The following is a 12,211-nucleotide window of genomic DNA, read 5'->3' on the forward strand; positions in this document are numbered from 1 at the left end:
CATGGCACGTCCCACACCAGCTCCCTCCCAGCCCCTGGCGCGCCATGACTGGGGGAGTTGCAATGGGGTGCCCCCAGAAGCCCCCTCCCCACCAGCATCACTTTGCAGGAGCCTTCCCCCCAAAAGCCCTCCAGCTCCTGTCTGCCGAGACAAGCTGAGCTTTGCCGCGACTCCCAAGGAGCAGGAAGGGTCCCCAGGGGCTGAGCACCCCTGGGTGCCACGGGGCAGACCCCCACTAACTGGGGTGCCAGCGGGGTCCCGCAGCAGAGCCAAAAGCAGTCACTGCATTTAAGGCTGTGGTGGGAGGGAGGACAAGTGTCCCCCCACCCAGGAATGGGGGATGGAGAGGCGAGGGAAGCAGCAGAGACTACACTATGGAGCGGGGGTCCGGCAGCGAGCAGCCTCCCTGGAGGAGCGTCCCAGCGGGCAGTCAGGGCTGGGCAGTCCGGCGGGTGGGGGGTGTCCTCACAGGCCGAGGAAGTCCTCCTTCCGGTAGCCCTTCTGCCAGGAGACAGGCCACCGTCACCTCCCACTCAGGGACAGCGGGAACGCCAACACCGACCCTGTGCCAGCACCAGCACGGCCAAGCTGTCCCCGTGCCAGGCCCATGGCCATCCCCCCCCCACCGGCGCGGGTGCCACCGCAGTGACAACACTCTGGGGATGTCCCCAGCCCTTCATGAGGGGGGAGGCATGGAGTTGAGGCCCATTCTCTGCCCGGAAGCATTTGGGCGGTGTGGCTTTCTGGGGTGAAACCCTTGGCCTGGAGTCCCTTGGGATCCACCCGCAGGATCCAGCACTGGGTCCCACCAGACGGAGCGGGTGCTGGGGGGTGGTACGTACCGTCTTGAAGTCCCGGTGGAGCTTGGTGTACTGCCACATGTTGCCCAGGAGGCTGGCTGCAGCTCTGGAGGACTTCTCGTTGTCCGAGCTGGGACAGGGACAGGATGCAATGAGCTTTGGGTACTGCTGGGCAGGGGATGGTGCCCACAGCCCAAGGACACCACCCCGGGAGGGCCCCGAGGGGCTCAGAACTTTGCACCGGTGGGAAGACTAAAGGCTGGAGCCCACTGCAGTGGGCAGGGTGGCAAACACCGCTGGTGGGGCAGCTGAAAGCACCCAGATGGGAAGGAGGAGGCTGCAGTGATGGGCAACCCCCTGGTGGGGTGTCCTGATGAGGTGGCAAGGGGCTGGTCGGTGGCCATGAGGCCACTCTGAGCTGGTCTGGGGACTCCCAGCACCAAGCCTGGGGAAGAGAGACTGGTTGTAACCCTCTTCCACCCCACCAGGCCAGGGGAGGAAGGGCAGAGCAGGACCGGACACCAGGTCTGAGCTGGGACAACAGAGCAGCTCCCACCTGTCCCTTCTCTTCTTAATGTAGAAAAGCTTTCGGAGGCCGTCAAAGTAGACGATGTCACGGGCGGCCATGGGGCTCTCCACCACCAGGTTGTTGAGGACTGCAATGATGTTCACGATGACATCGGCGGGCGGCGCCTTGTCCCCGACACTCCCCGGAAGCTTCTCAATCAAGTGACTCACCACCTTGGTGGCTAGTGGGCAAAGGCAACACATCAGGGCTGGTGGCCAGACCCAGGGGACACGCGGCAGCCTGGGAACAAGCCCTGCAGCCTCCTGGGTCTGAGGGGGGGACAGAGGGTCCAGCCACGGGCCTGAGGGGCAGCACTAGGGATGACTTCAAGCCCTTTGCTCTGTGGAGTCTCTGCTGAGACTCCTCAGCACCTGCGTGAGGAGTTGGGGGACGAGGACAAAGCCAAGTGAAACGTGGGGTTGGAGGCAGAGCACAGAGTGGGGGGTTCAGTTATGGGGGACAGCCCGGCCATGTGCGCAGGGCAGGTGCCAAGACGTGACTGGAGGCCAGACCAAGGAGGGGAAGGGTGCAGAGCATCCACTGGGCTTCCCCCCACAGCTGCAGCCCTGCCCAGCACTCACACATCTCGTCCTTGTTGCGGGCGTGGCGGGACAGGTTGCGGATGAGCCCCGTCAGGGAGCGCAGCTGGTGGTGGTCGGCGGTGCGGACGCGGTCCAGCACGGGGTTCAGGATGCGTTCCTGCTCCAGCGCCAGCCGGCTCAGCACGCCCGCCCACTGCCGAGACAAACACCCGCTGCCAACCCGCTGGCTGCAGCTGCCTCCCACCCCACCCTCCTCCTCCTCCTCCTCCTGCTCAGTGTGATGACCCATGCCCAGGTGGTGAGAACCATGATAGCCATCTCTCCCACCCAGGAAATGGTGGCATGTCCCCTCCCCAGGCATGGCGGTGACTGGCCGTGTGCTGGGGACAAGTGGGTGGGACGGGGCAAACCCCAAGGGCCAGTGGCCGTTCCCCTTGCATGCCCTCACCCTGCGGTCCCCCGCGGTGATGTTCTGCAGGGCGCCCGAGGCCGCCTCTGTGGTGTGCTTGTTGAGCTCGCAGCGCTGCAGCAGCCGGTTGTAGATGCCCACGATCTGCGGGTTCCAGAGCCACTCCATGCCCTTGGGGTCCTTGGAGACCTCCGTGAAGGTGACGATGTCTGCGTTCAGGTAGTGCTGTGGGGAGGGGGACGGCCCTGTCAGACTCACAGGGGATGGCCCTGCTGCAGTGTCTCTCGCTGCCTGTGTCCCCTTTTCCCTCAACCATGGGGCAGCTCTAGGCTAGTGGGGACCTGGCAGGTCCCCCCGTCTGCGTTGCTCCCCATGGCATGGGAAAGCGGGGGTTTGGCACCCTGATTCACACCACACACCTGATTCACCCTCAGCTGAGCTCACGCGCGTGTCCCACCCATCAGCCAAGGCCGGCGTCCACCTCCACCCCAGCGTCACCTGCACCACTGGCCGCGTCCCAGTGCCAACCCCGCCCCAGTGAGGCAGCCGCCAAGGAGCCCACCGCCTCCCCGGGCCTGACCTCGCGTGCTTTCTTGCTCTGGGGACTGAAGCAGCCCACCAGCTCCCCTGTCACCACGCTGCTGTTGTTCCTCCTGTGGCCCTCCAGGCGCTGGAGGGAGGACGGGGGCATCTCATCGTACAGGCGGTAGGAGAGGTTGCGCAGGACGCAGACGGCATTCTCCACGCTCTGGGGAGGTGGGGGGAGACAGGACACAAGGGGGTCAGTCCTTGTGCCACCTGCCAGGGCGTCGCCAGCTGGCACGTCCCCTGGGGCACAGTCGCATGGGGCTCTGTGGCCAGAGTCACCCCAATGGCACCAGTGGTGCCCCACTGTGCCCAGTAAGCCCAGAGGGAGCCAGACTGGTTTTCCCACCATCACAAGACAGCCAGGCAGGAGGGAGCAGTGCCCTGTCAGAGGGTACCCAAACCCTGCCAGCTCCTGGGGCTCACCTTGTCCTCTGACTTGCCCACTTCCAGGGAGCTGTTCACGTAGTGGATCATGGAGTCCACTAGCCCGTGGCACTCGCGCATCTTCTGCCGGGTCTGCTGGCTGGCAGAGCTGAGATTCCTGCATGGGGAACACAGGTTAATCACGGCAAGAAAGGGCTTCCCCACAGCCACCCCCCTCCTGCTGCTGGGCACCACCACGGGGAGGGTGCTGAATACCTCTCCTGTGGGGCTGACCCGGCTTTGCCTAGATGCATGAACCCTGCAAAGGACAGGGACCCCAGAAACCAGCCCTGGAGCCCTCGTTCCTTGTGCAGACAGAGCAGATGGGGTCTCTTCCCCCACCCAAAAGTTCACCCGCAGCAGGAGGAGCGGATCCAGCCCAGAGCAGGTACCTGAGGAAGCCCGTGGAGTTGTAGAAGATCTCTGCCTCTGAGGGGTTCTGCTGGATGACACCTGAGCCCCCCAGCCCAGAGAGGGGGACCAGGACCAGGTCTGTAAGCTGCTCCAGCGTGTCCCGGGCCAGGCGATCCTTCAGGTTGTCACTGGAGGAGAGATTCCACAGGATCCCTGCGCGGAGAAGGACCCTCAGTCCTGGGAACAGCTGGAGAGTGTGTCCTCCCCAACTCAGCACCCCACAGGCTCATGCTGACCACCCACAGCCAGGAGCAGTCGTGGGATGGGGCAGGTGACAGCGACACAAAGAGGCCCTCCCCATGAAGTGTCAGCCCAACTTTACTCCTGTCTGGGGGCACCAAGTGCCACCCCCAAGGGAGGAGGACGCCCACCCGCTCCTGCCCGCGACCCTGACCTGTGACGTTCTTGCGGAGCTCATCATCGGGCTCCCGCAGCGTCCGCATCAGCTCGTAGATGCCATTCTCCTCCACCAGCGCCAGCTTGTTCTCGGCGTTGTCATAGATGAGGTTGCGCATGGCGCCCGTGGCATGGCGCTGCACCTCCTGGTTGGGGCTGTTGAACAGCTTCACCAGCTTGGGCATGGCCTGGAGGCTGCGGGCCTGGGAGGGGAGAGCCCGGTACATTGGGACACCTGGCCGCGCTCCCGTTCAGCCAAGGGTGGGCTCCCTCCGGCCCCTCCACCTTCCCCAGGGTGCTCCACCCCGCAGAGGGGCTGGGGACAGCCCCTTTTCCCTCGGCTCCTGGGAGCTCACCTGCTTCTTGGCGTTGCTGTCGCTGTAGCATTTGTGTTGGAGGTAGGCAGCGCCCAGGACCTGCAGGTTGGGGTCACTGGCTATCAGGTATTTCACTGCCGAGGGCAGGTCGATGTCATCAAACCTGGAAGCCACAGGTAGGTGAGGAAGAGCCCCAGCAGAGCGTCCCACGGCGGTCCTCTGCCCCTGCACCCTGCCATGTCCTGCATCTCGGTAGGGACCCATCAACCCACCCCCTCCCCGCTACGTGCCTGGGGCCGGGGACCCCAGACCCACCTGAACATGCACCTTCTGCCCTCGTGTCTCAGGACGTGTGAGCAAGAGGAGCTCAGGCCCCAAGCAGGACACGCTGGGAGGCTGATCCACGCCACAGTCCATCCCCAAATGGTGGCACAGTGGGGCCAAACTGTGCCACCAGCTCCCCCCTCCTCCCGCAGCCCTCGCAGTGGGGCAGCACCAGGCCAGAGATGGAGGGTTTGCCCTCAACTGGCCAAGCAACTGAGGTGGGGACAAGGGCTGAGCCGGTGCCATGAGCACTCACCCGCCCGATGGGTGGCCAAGCAGTGCACTGTGCCCGTTGTACATCTCCGCGGCGCGCTGGTCCTGGAGGTGGTGGCTGGACTCGGCCAGGCTGCGCACCGAGGGCGCACGAGAGCTGTGCTCCACCATCCCCATATACGAGCTCCCGAGACCCGCTGGCGGAGCCGCCTGGATGCTGCCGAAGGAGCCAGTGCTCAGCCGCGACCGGTTGTTGCTCTGGAAGCGCTGGAGAGTGCGCATGGCAGGCGCCCGGATGGTGCGGCTCTGGGTCACCTCGCCGCCCTCCAGCCAGTCGGATGCGGCCTTGGTGGCAGAGCCGGCACTCATCTGCCTCTCAAAGGTGTAGGACCGGGTGAAACCACCGTTGCCTTGGCTTTTATAGAGGGGACGGTGACCTATGGGCTCCAGCTGCTCCGAGATGACACTGTAGCGGTCGTCTGCCATGGTGGGGGGCTGGAGCGGCCCGTCGGCCAGCCGCAGGGAGCGCAGTGAGAGGGTGTCGAAGTTCTGCCGGGACCGGTAGTTGCGCTCGTGGAAGGAGCTGGGCCGTGGAGAGGTGGTGGTGGTGGTCTGAGACAGGGCGTAGCCAGCACCGTAGCCCCGGCCCTTCGCCAGGCCCCCGTTGCTGATGGTCGCCATCCGCTTGTGCGGGGTGAGGTCGACCGCTGAGCGCGAGGACCAGCTGCTGCCCTTCAGGGTGCCAAAATCCTTCTTGGCCAGAGGCTGGTACAGCTGCAGGGGGGCAGGAGGGGGTTAGGGGGTGGCTGCAAACCAGTCCCTCCAACCCCACCCCAGGGAGTGGGAAGGATGGAGCCGAGAGCCTCCACTGGCACAACCAAAGCTACAGCCGGCAGCTGGATATCGACCAGATCCCCAGCCATGTGCGCTGGCGCAGGGTGGGGGCTGAACCCCCCGGTACATACCGAGGCTTTGGGGTCCAGGCCATTGCTCTGGGAGTGGGAGCTGAAGGAGGAGCGCAGGGTTGTGCCATACTGTCCACCTGCGGGACAGAGACAGGGGGTTGGCGTGTGCGATGGGGAGAGACTCATCCCGGGCGGACCTGCTCGAGGAGCCCCCAAGACCGAGGGAGATAAGGGAGGGGGAGAACACTGCCTTTGCCTGCCTGCTGGCAGCGGGGAGCAGGAGAGGCAGTGGCAGTGCCAAGTGGTGGCCTCCCACCTTCCATCATACCCCAACAGCGAAGGGACTAATCGCCACCTTGGTGGGGACGCAGCAGCTCCGCCTGGTCCCCTCAGCCAGAGCTAGATTGGCAGGGCCAGGCACCCACCCCCCAACCGAAGCCCATCGCGGCTCCATCACCCTGGGGACCCCAAGCCGTACCCTGCACTTCCCTCCTGCCCTGCCACCTCCCAGGGCCGCCGGCGGTGACGGGGAGGGGGACGCTGCCAGCCCCGGCGGTGACGGGAGAGTGACTCACGCCCGCACCCGGGGAAACCCTTGGGGTGCTGAGGGGGAGGTCTCCCCCCACTGCTCGGGTCCCCAGCACCTTGGATTATGGGGGGGCTCGGCGGGACCCCGTGCTGGAGCTGGGTGAAGCGGCAGGGCGGAGGCCGCGAGCGCAGACGTTAAATGGAGGAGCTTGGAGCCCGGCCAGCGGCGCTGCTCAAAGGCTGGGGGGGACGGGGGATGGGAAAAACCTCCCTCCCCGGACCAAAACGGGGTGTGGGACCCCCCGCAGTGTAAACTCCCCCAAGGGGCAGGTGGGGAAACTGAGGCACGACACCTGAGTGGGGTGAAATGACCCCACACTGGGGCCGTGCCATCCCCATCCCTGGTGCTGGGGGGTTCAGTTGGGCTGGGGGGCGCGACCCCTCAGCTGGGGTGTGAGCAAAGCACAGTGCCAGCCGAGGGCTTGCCACCTCCTGCTCCGATGCCTGTGCCCTGGGAATGGTGTGGGGCGGGGGGAGGAATGCCCGGAGCGGGGGAGTTCTCCCACCTCTGCTGCCGTCGGCGTGGTCAGGGGCATCGTGGCGGGCGGGCGCCTGCCCCCTCAGCATCATGCGGATGCGGACCTGCTCCTGGACGCGGGCGCTGCGCTGGGCCTCGGCCGTCTCCCGGCTGCGGCCGTCCAGCTGCCGGTCGGAGGGCAAGGCCAGCGAGCAGACGCCGGCCTCGGGCTGCAGGGCCGACAGCAGGAAGGTGTTAGTCTCCTGCATGGCGGCGGCGAGTCGAGGGGGAGGCCGAGGCGAGGCGGAGGCCGAGGCGAGCCAGGCCGCCCTGCGCAGGTGAGCGCGGCCGCCGCTTCCCTGAGCCCTGGGGAGGCACCGGGCCCGCCCCGCCGCCGCCACGCCTCGGCGGGAAGGACGGGGCTGCGCTGGGCCCCCCCCTCTCCTTTGCTGCCACCGTCACCGCCCCGGGGTGACCTCGCAGGGCCGAGGGCGCGAGAGGTTGTACGTGGGGGAGAGCCAGACCCCTCCCCACCCTCGGGGGACCCTCAGGCCCCTGGGCAGCCCCACCAGTGACCCCCAGACCTTCCCACAGCCACTCTGGAGAGCCCCGGACCCCTCCATGGCCCCACCAGCGACACCCAGACCCCCACATTGTTCTTCCAAGGAGATCAAGAGCCCTCAGGCAACCTCCCTAGAGAGCCCCAGACCCCCGCATTCTCCTTCCAATTCTCCAACCTCCCTGGAGAGCCCCTGGCACCTACAAGCTTGCCTCTCCAACAAGCTCAAGACCCCCCCCAGGCACGCTCCCTGGAGTGCCGCAGACCCTTCCATGGCCTCCTAGGAAAGCCCCGGACCCCTGGGCAACCTCTCTGGAGAGCCCCAGAGCCCCGCATTGTCCTTCTGACAAGCGCCAGATCCCCGGGCAAGCTCCCCAGCCAGGCCTGGGCCCGCACATGGCCCCACCAGCAAGCCCCAGGCAGCCTCCCCAGAGACCCCAGAGCCCTGGGCCACCTCCTAGGAGAAGCCCAGCCCCCCCCCGTCAGCCCCACCACTGACCCCAGCCCCCAGGGCTGCCCACCACTGCAGCCAGCAAACCCCTCCGGCGTGGGGGGCCAGCCCGCCCAAGGGCCAGAGCAGGGGCTAAGTGGCAGTAATTACTGGCCAGGCTGTCACTGCTTTGCTTTTTAAATCAGCCAGGGAATTAAAAAACAACAATAATAAAAAAAAAAAAAGGGGGTGGCTCAACTCCGGCAGGCCCAGCGGTGATGAATGCGGGGTGACTCAGCCACTGCCATCACACAGGTACTAATTAGGCTCGCCCCACCCTCTGAGCTGCCCCGGCCGACCCCGGCATGGCCAGGGTGGGGGACACTGCACACACCCCCCCAGCCCTGTGCGCTCAGGAACAGCTCCTGAAATCCCCACAGTGTTGTTTTACGCCGCCCTCCCTCAGCCCCTGGCTCGCTAAGAGAGCTGCTCACTCCTGAACAGAGTTGTGCCTGTTCTCAGCCATGCCCAGGCACTGAGGCTCTGCCCCTGCTCCTGGGCGCCGGGTGTTTGCCCGGCGGCTCCGGCACAGCGCAGTGGCCCGAGAAGCTTTGGCCGTTTGAAGGCAAGCGTGGCAACGCAGCCGTGGCCCTGCAGCGAGCCAGGGCTCAGCGCTTGGCGTCACCACTCCGCACCCGCCCGGCAGAAGCGGCACGGGCTTTGCCGGCCAGGGCTGATGACACCCGGCGATGACAACGCTGGGACGGCTTTTGCGATTTGCTGGGAGGGGGAAAAGGGCGGCTGCCCCCCAGGAATGTGCCGCCGTCAGCAGGAGCAGCGGTTGATGCTGGGGTGTGGTGGCAAGAGCCGCGGCGGGTGTTTAGTGGCCTCCCCAGACCCCAGCAGGCTGCAGACCCTGGTGACACCATGGACTAGCCCCAGATCCAGGGGTGTCCTGGGACTTCACAGGTTTAGTGGAGGCCCCCACTTTGCTTAGGGGGGTCATGCCGGACCCTTTCGGGGTACAGCACCCAGGGATAACCCCAAGGTCCCCCCTGCTCTTCTCCCACCTTGGCACCACCCACACGGGGAGCATCGGTGGGTGCACGGAGTTTGGCAGAGCTCAGTGGGGCGCTCCCAACCCTCCAAGCCCAGATGAATCACGGGTTCCCCCCCGGGGAGCAGGCGGGGAGGGCGGTTCGCTCCCTGCACAAGCCACTGCCTGCCCACCATCCCCGTGCCAGGCACCGGGGGCTTGGGGACAGCCCTGGGAGCCCCTCAGTCCCCAGGGGACAATGGGGCTCTGGGGATGGCCCTGAGCCCGCTGGTAGCCCTCTTCCCCCAGCCCCTACTGTGACACCGTCCTGCAGCTTCAAGGTGGAAACTGGGGGGTCTTGGAGAGGTTTGGGGGGGGGGGGGGGGGGGGTGAGGCAGGTTTGAAGCCAAAAGCAGCAGCGCTCGCCTCATAAAGTGGCTCGTTAATAGGGGAAAGTGCTGGATGGGAGCGGGCATGCACTGGGATGCTTAAAAAGCAGCAAATTTGCACAAAAAAAAATACATTTGGAAAAAAATTGGGGGATTCCCGAGGGGATACTGTCATGGCCATGTTAAATAAAATCAGTCTGGGGGTCCCTAAAGGTGTCACTGACCCCCCAGCCCGGAGGCACCCACATCCCATCTTCCGCAGAGTGATGAAGACGCGTCCCCAGGGAGATGCCCCTCTACTGGGCGCACGCTGTGCTCCCCCCGCCCCGGGTGCCTGTCCCCAAAACCGGGTCCCCGGGGTAGCCTGCAGCTGGTGCTGCCAACAGCGTCTCAAGCAGGGAGTGGCCAAGACGGCAGTGCACAGTCCAGCCACAGTGCACGTGTGCCAGGAGCAGCCACGCTGGGGAAACTGAGGCACGGGGAGAGGAGGGACAAAGGTCGAAGCTGGCTGGAAGCGGGCAGCACCCGCCCTGTCCCTGCCGCCTGGTACATGAGGACTGGTGGCACGGTGGGTGCCACCGGCTTCCCCCAGGGACCCGCATCAGGGACGGCCACACTGAGGGGTGCGGGACGGGCTTGCACATACCTTGTTGGGTGGCCCCAGAGGGCCGTTGCCCTGCAGCATCCTCCCGGGCAGGCGGGTGCACCCCGGGTGCTACGCAGGTGCCGGGCACCCCGGCACAGGGTGGGCGCTGCCGTCTGCAGCGGGCGTGGGGCTGCGGCGCGGGCCCGCCCCGGGACCTGACCCAACCAGTCTCTTCGCCGTTGTTTTTGCATGTGCGCTCCAAACCCCACGCTCGCCTCGCGGCCAAGTTTGAGCTTCTTGGGGCTGGTGGCAGCTCCTCAAAAAGCCTCAACACGTCTGGGGGGCCTGGCTACCCCATCGAGGCAGTGGCGTCACATCTCCGCTGCTGTCATGATGCTCCAAAAAGTCACCATCAGTCCCCACCACCACCACGGTCGTGGCCCAACACGTCCCCTCCACCACATCCCCTTGAGTCCCCCAGCATGGAGCTCCTGGGGGTGTGACACAGAGGGTTGGGGGCTGCTGAGAGGAGAAGATGGAGGGGAGGCAGAGCCAGGAGAGGCGGGGGGGGCACGGTTTTTGGGGTGCAGGGGGCTCCCCCGGGGGCTCCCAGGGAGAGTGTTTGTGTGCGTGGGATGGAGCAGGAGTCCTTTGAAGCCAGATAAGGAGAGGGAGCGTTTGAAACGGGCCAAACCTGTTTGGGGGCCATCACTTCCACCACCACCGAAGCCCGGGCTCCACACTGCACCCGGTGCTTCCTGGGGGCTGCTGAGAGGTGACATCCCCCCAGCAAAGCCCGGCGTAGGGCAGGAGATGGCCCAGGGCCCTCCACCCGGCCACCACTGTCAGACTTGGCCTGTTCTCAGCCCGGAGGTGTTGAGGAGGCTCCCGTGCTCCCCCTCCGCCAACCCCTCCCTCAGCCCCACAGCTGGGCCCCCGCTGCCCCAAACAAGCCCCAGCACCTTGGCAGCAGCCTCTCGGGACAGGACAAGCCATCTGGCCAGCACCTCACCCCAGCGCCAGGGCTGCTCCTCCAGGATTGGGGACCTGCCTGCACCCCACTGCCACTTGGGGCTCCAATGCCTGGCCCAGGAGCGGCTCCCGTGACCTCAGCACAGCACAATCAGAGAAACAAAACCCTCTGGTGTTTTGCTGCTGGCCCTACCCCAAGCAGGCACCATCGCCTGGCTCCAAATTGTCCCCAGCAGGGCTGGACCAGTGTCCCTGGTGGGGATGGCACTGGTGGCACCAGTCCCTTCCAGCATCAGCAGCAGGGCTGGATTCGGCGGTGACAGTGCCTGTGGGAGCTCTCCCGGCTGGGAAGCAGCTGGAAAAGTTGTGCCTAAGGAAAAGCGGCTTTGAGGCTCCCACTGCTGGCCCGGGGACCACGGGGCCAACCACCCTGCCCGGGACTCCTCAGCCCAGGGGCCAACTCCGGGCGCACAGGGCAGAGCCCTCGCCCACAACAAAGCACTTCCAAAGTGCCGGGAAAAGCTGGCAGCAGGGCAAGGAGAGGAGCCCGCCAGGGCCAGCACGGAGAGAAAAACCTGCTCCCTGCCGTGACTGTCCCCTCCCAGCAAATCCTGGGGCCAGAAGTACCAAACTAGGGATAAAAAGATCCCCAGAACCCCAGCTGGGGGCTATGTTCCGATGGCAAGCAGGTTGCTGAGCCCACCATCCCTGTCCTCACCCCAAAACCCAGCGGTTGCTCAGACAGAGCCTGAGAGATGCGAATGGGGGATAAAAAACTTGGCAGGGGGGAGATTCTGGGGCTGTTTCGGCTCTCCCAGGGGTGCTCACGGTTGTTGAACTTCACGGTGGGGATTTGCAGGGCCAGGGTGACCCGGCTGAGGAGCAGAAGGAGCTGGCAGCAGCCGGGCCCGAGGCCAAGCGGGTTTGCCGGAGCCGGGAGGGCCGCGTGCGACTGGGCACGTCCACGGGCACAGGGCGACGGCGGGCAAAGAGCCTGGGCAGCCACGGCCGCCCCACCAACCAGCACGGAGGGCACGTGGGAGCCAGCGCAGCTGCTCGTGGGTCTCCCCCACGGCTCACCAGCCCTGGGGGCACCAGGGTGAGCCCCCCACGCAGCAGGTGGAACCCAGGCGTGAGGCGGAGGCTCAGCACCCTCTCTGCAAGCCTGGGCATGCACCAAAAACACGGCTGCTGCCTCCTCCTCACTGCACGAAACAGCAAAGGGGCCCGTTGCAAGGCTGCTGCTGCCCGCTCCCACTGAAGACAGCAGATCCCTGCCCCCTGCCCTCCTCCCT

General features: G+C 65.8%; 1 protein-coding gene across 2 annotated transcripts; it reads right to left on the reverse strand.

Moving 5' to 3' along the window:
* Positions 1-165: 165 nt before the first annotated feature.
* PKP3 (plakophilin 3) lies at positions 166-10,043 on the reverse strand. Of its 2 annotated transcripts, XM_074918105.1 has the most exons (14): positions 10,005-10,043; positions 7,030-7,174; positions 5,960-6,099; positions 5,038-5,768; positions 4,497-4,620; positions 4,139-4,343; positions 3,723-3,897; positions 3,331-3,448; positions 2,900-3,067; positions 2,359-2,544; positions 1,950-2,103; positions 1,357-1,549; positions 843-930; positions 166-501 (listed from the first exon to the last, which is right to left on the reverse strand). In XM_074918105.1, the coding sequence occupies exons 1-14, from the start codon at positions 10,041-10,043 to the stop codon at positions 466-468; spliced, it is 2,502 nt and encodes an 833-aa protein (XP_074774206.1). In that variant the 3' UTR covers positions 166-465. The 2 variants fall into 2 exon arrangements, with proteins under 2 accessions (XP_074774206.1, XP_074774205.1); XM_074918104.1 differs by lacking the exon at positions 10,005-10,043 and having other exon boundaries at positions 5,960-6,036; positions 6,994-7,242.
* Positions 10,044-12,211: the final 2,168 nt, after the last annotated feature.

The sequence above is a fragment of the Athene noctua genome, chromosome 14 (assembly GCF_965140245.1).
Source record: "Athene noctua chromosome 14, bAthNoc1.hap1.1, whole genome shotgun sequence".
NCBI classification, from domain to species: domain Eukaryota; kingdom Metazoa; phylum Chordata; class Aves; order Strigiformes; family Strigidae; genus Athene; species Athene noctua.

Coding starts and splice junctions, on each gene's coding strand:
- PKP3 (XM_074918105.1), bottom strand. CDS start 10,043: ATGCTGCAGGGCAACGGCCCTCTGGGGCCACCCAACAAG. Junction 3,068..3,330: donor TGGGCAAGTCAGAGGACAAG/GTGAGCCCCAGG, acceptor CCACCTCCCCAG/AGCGTGGAGAATGCCGTCTG. Junction 931..1,356: donor ATTAAGAAGAGAAGGGACAG/GTGGGAGCTGCT, acceptor TCCCTGTCCCAG/CTCGGACAACGAGAAGTCCT.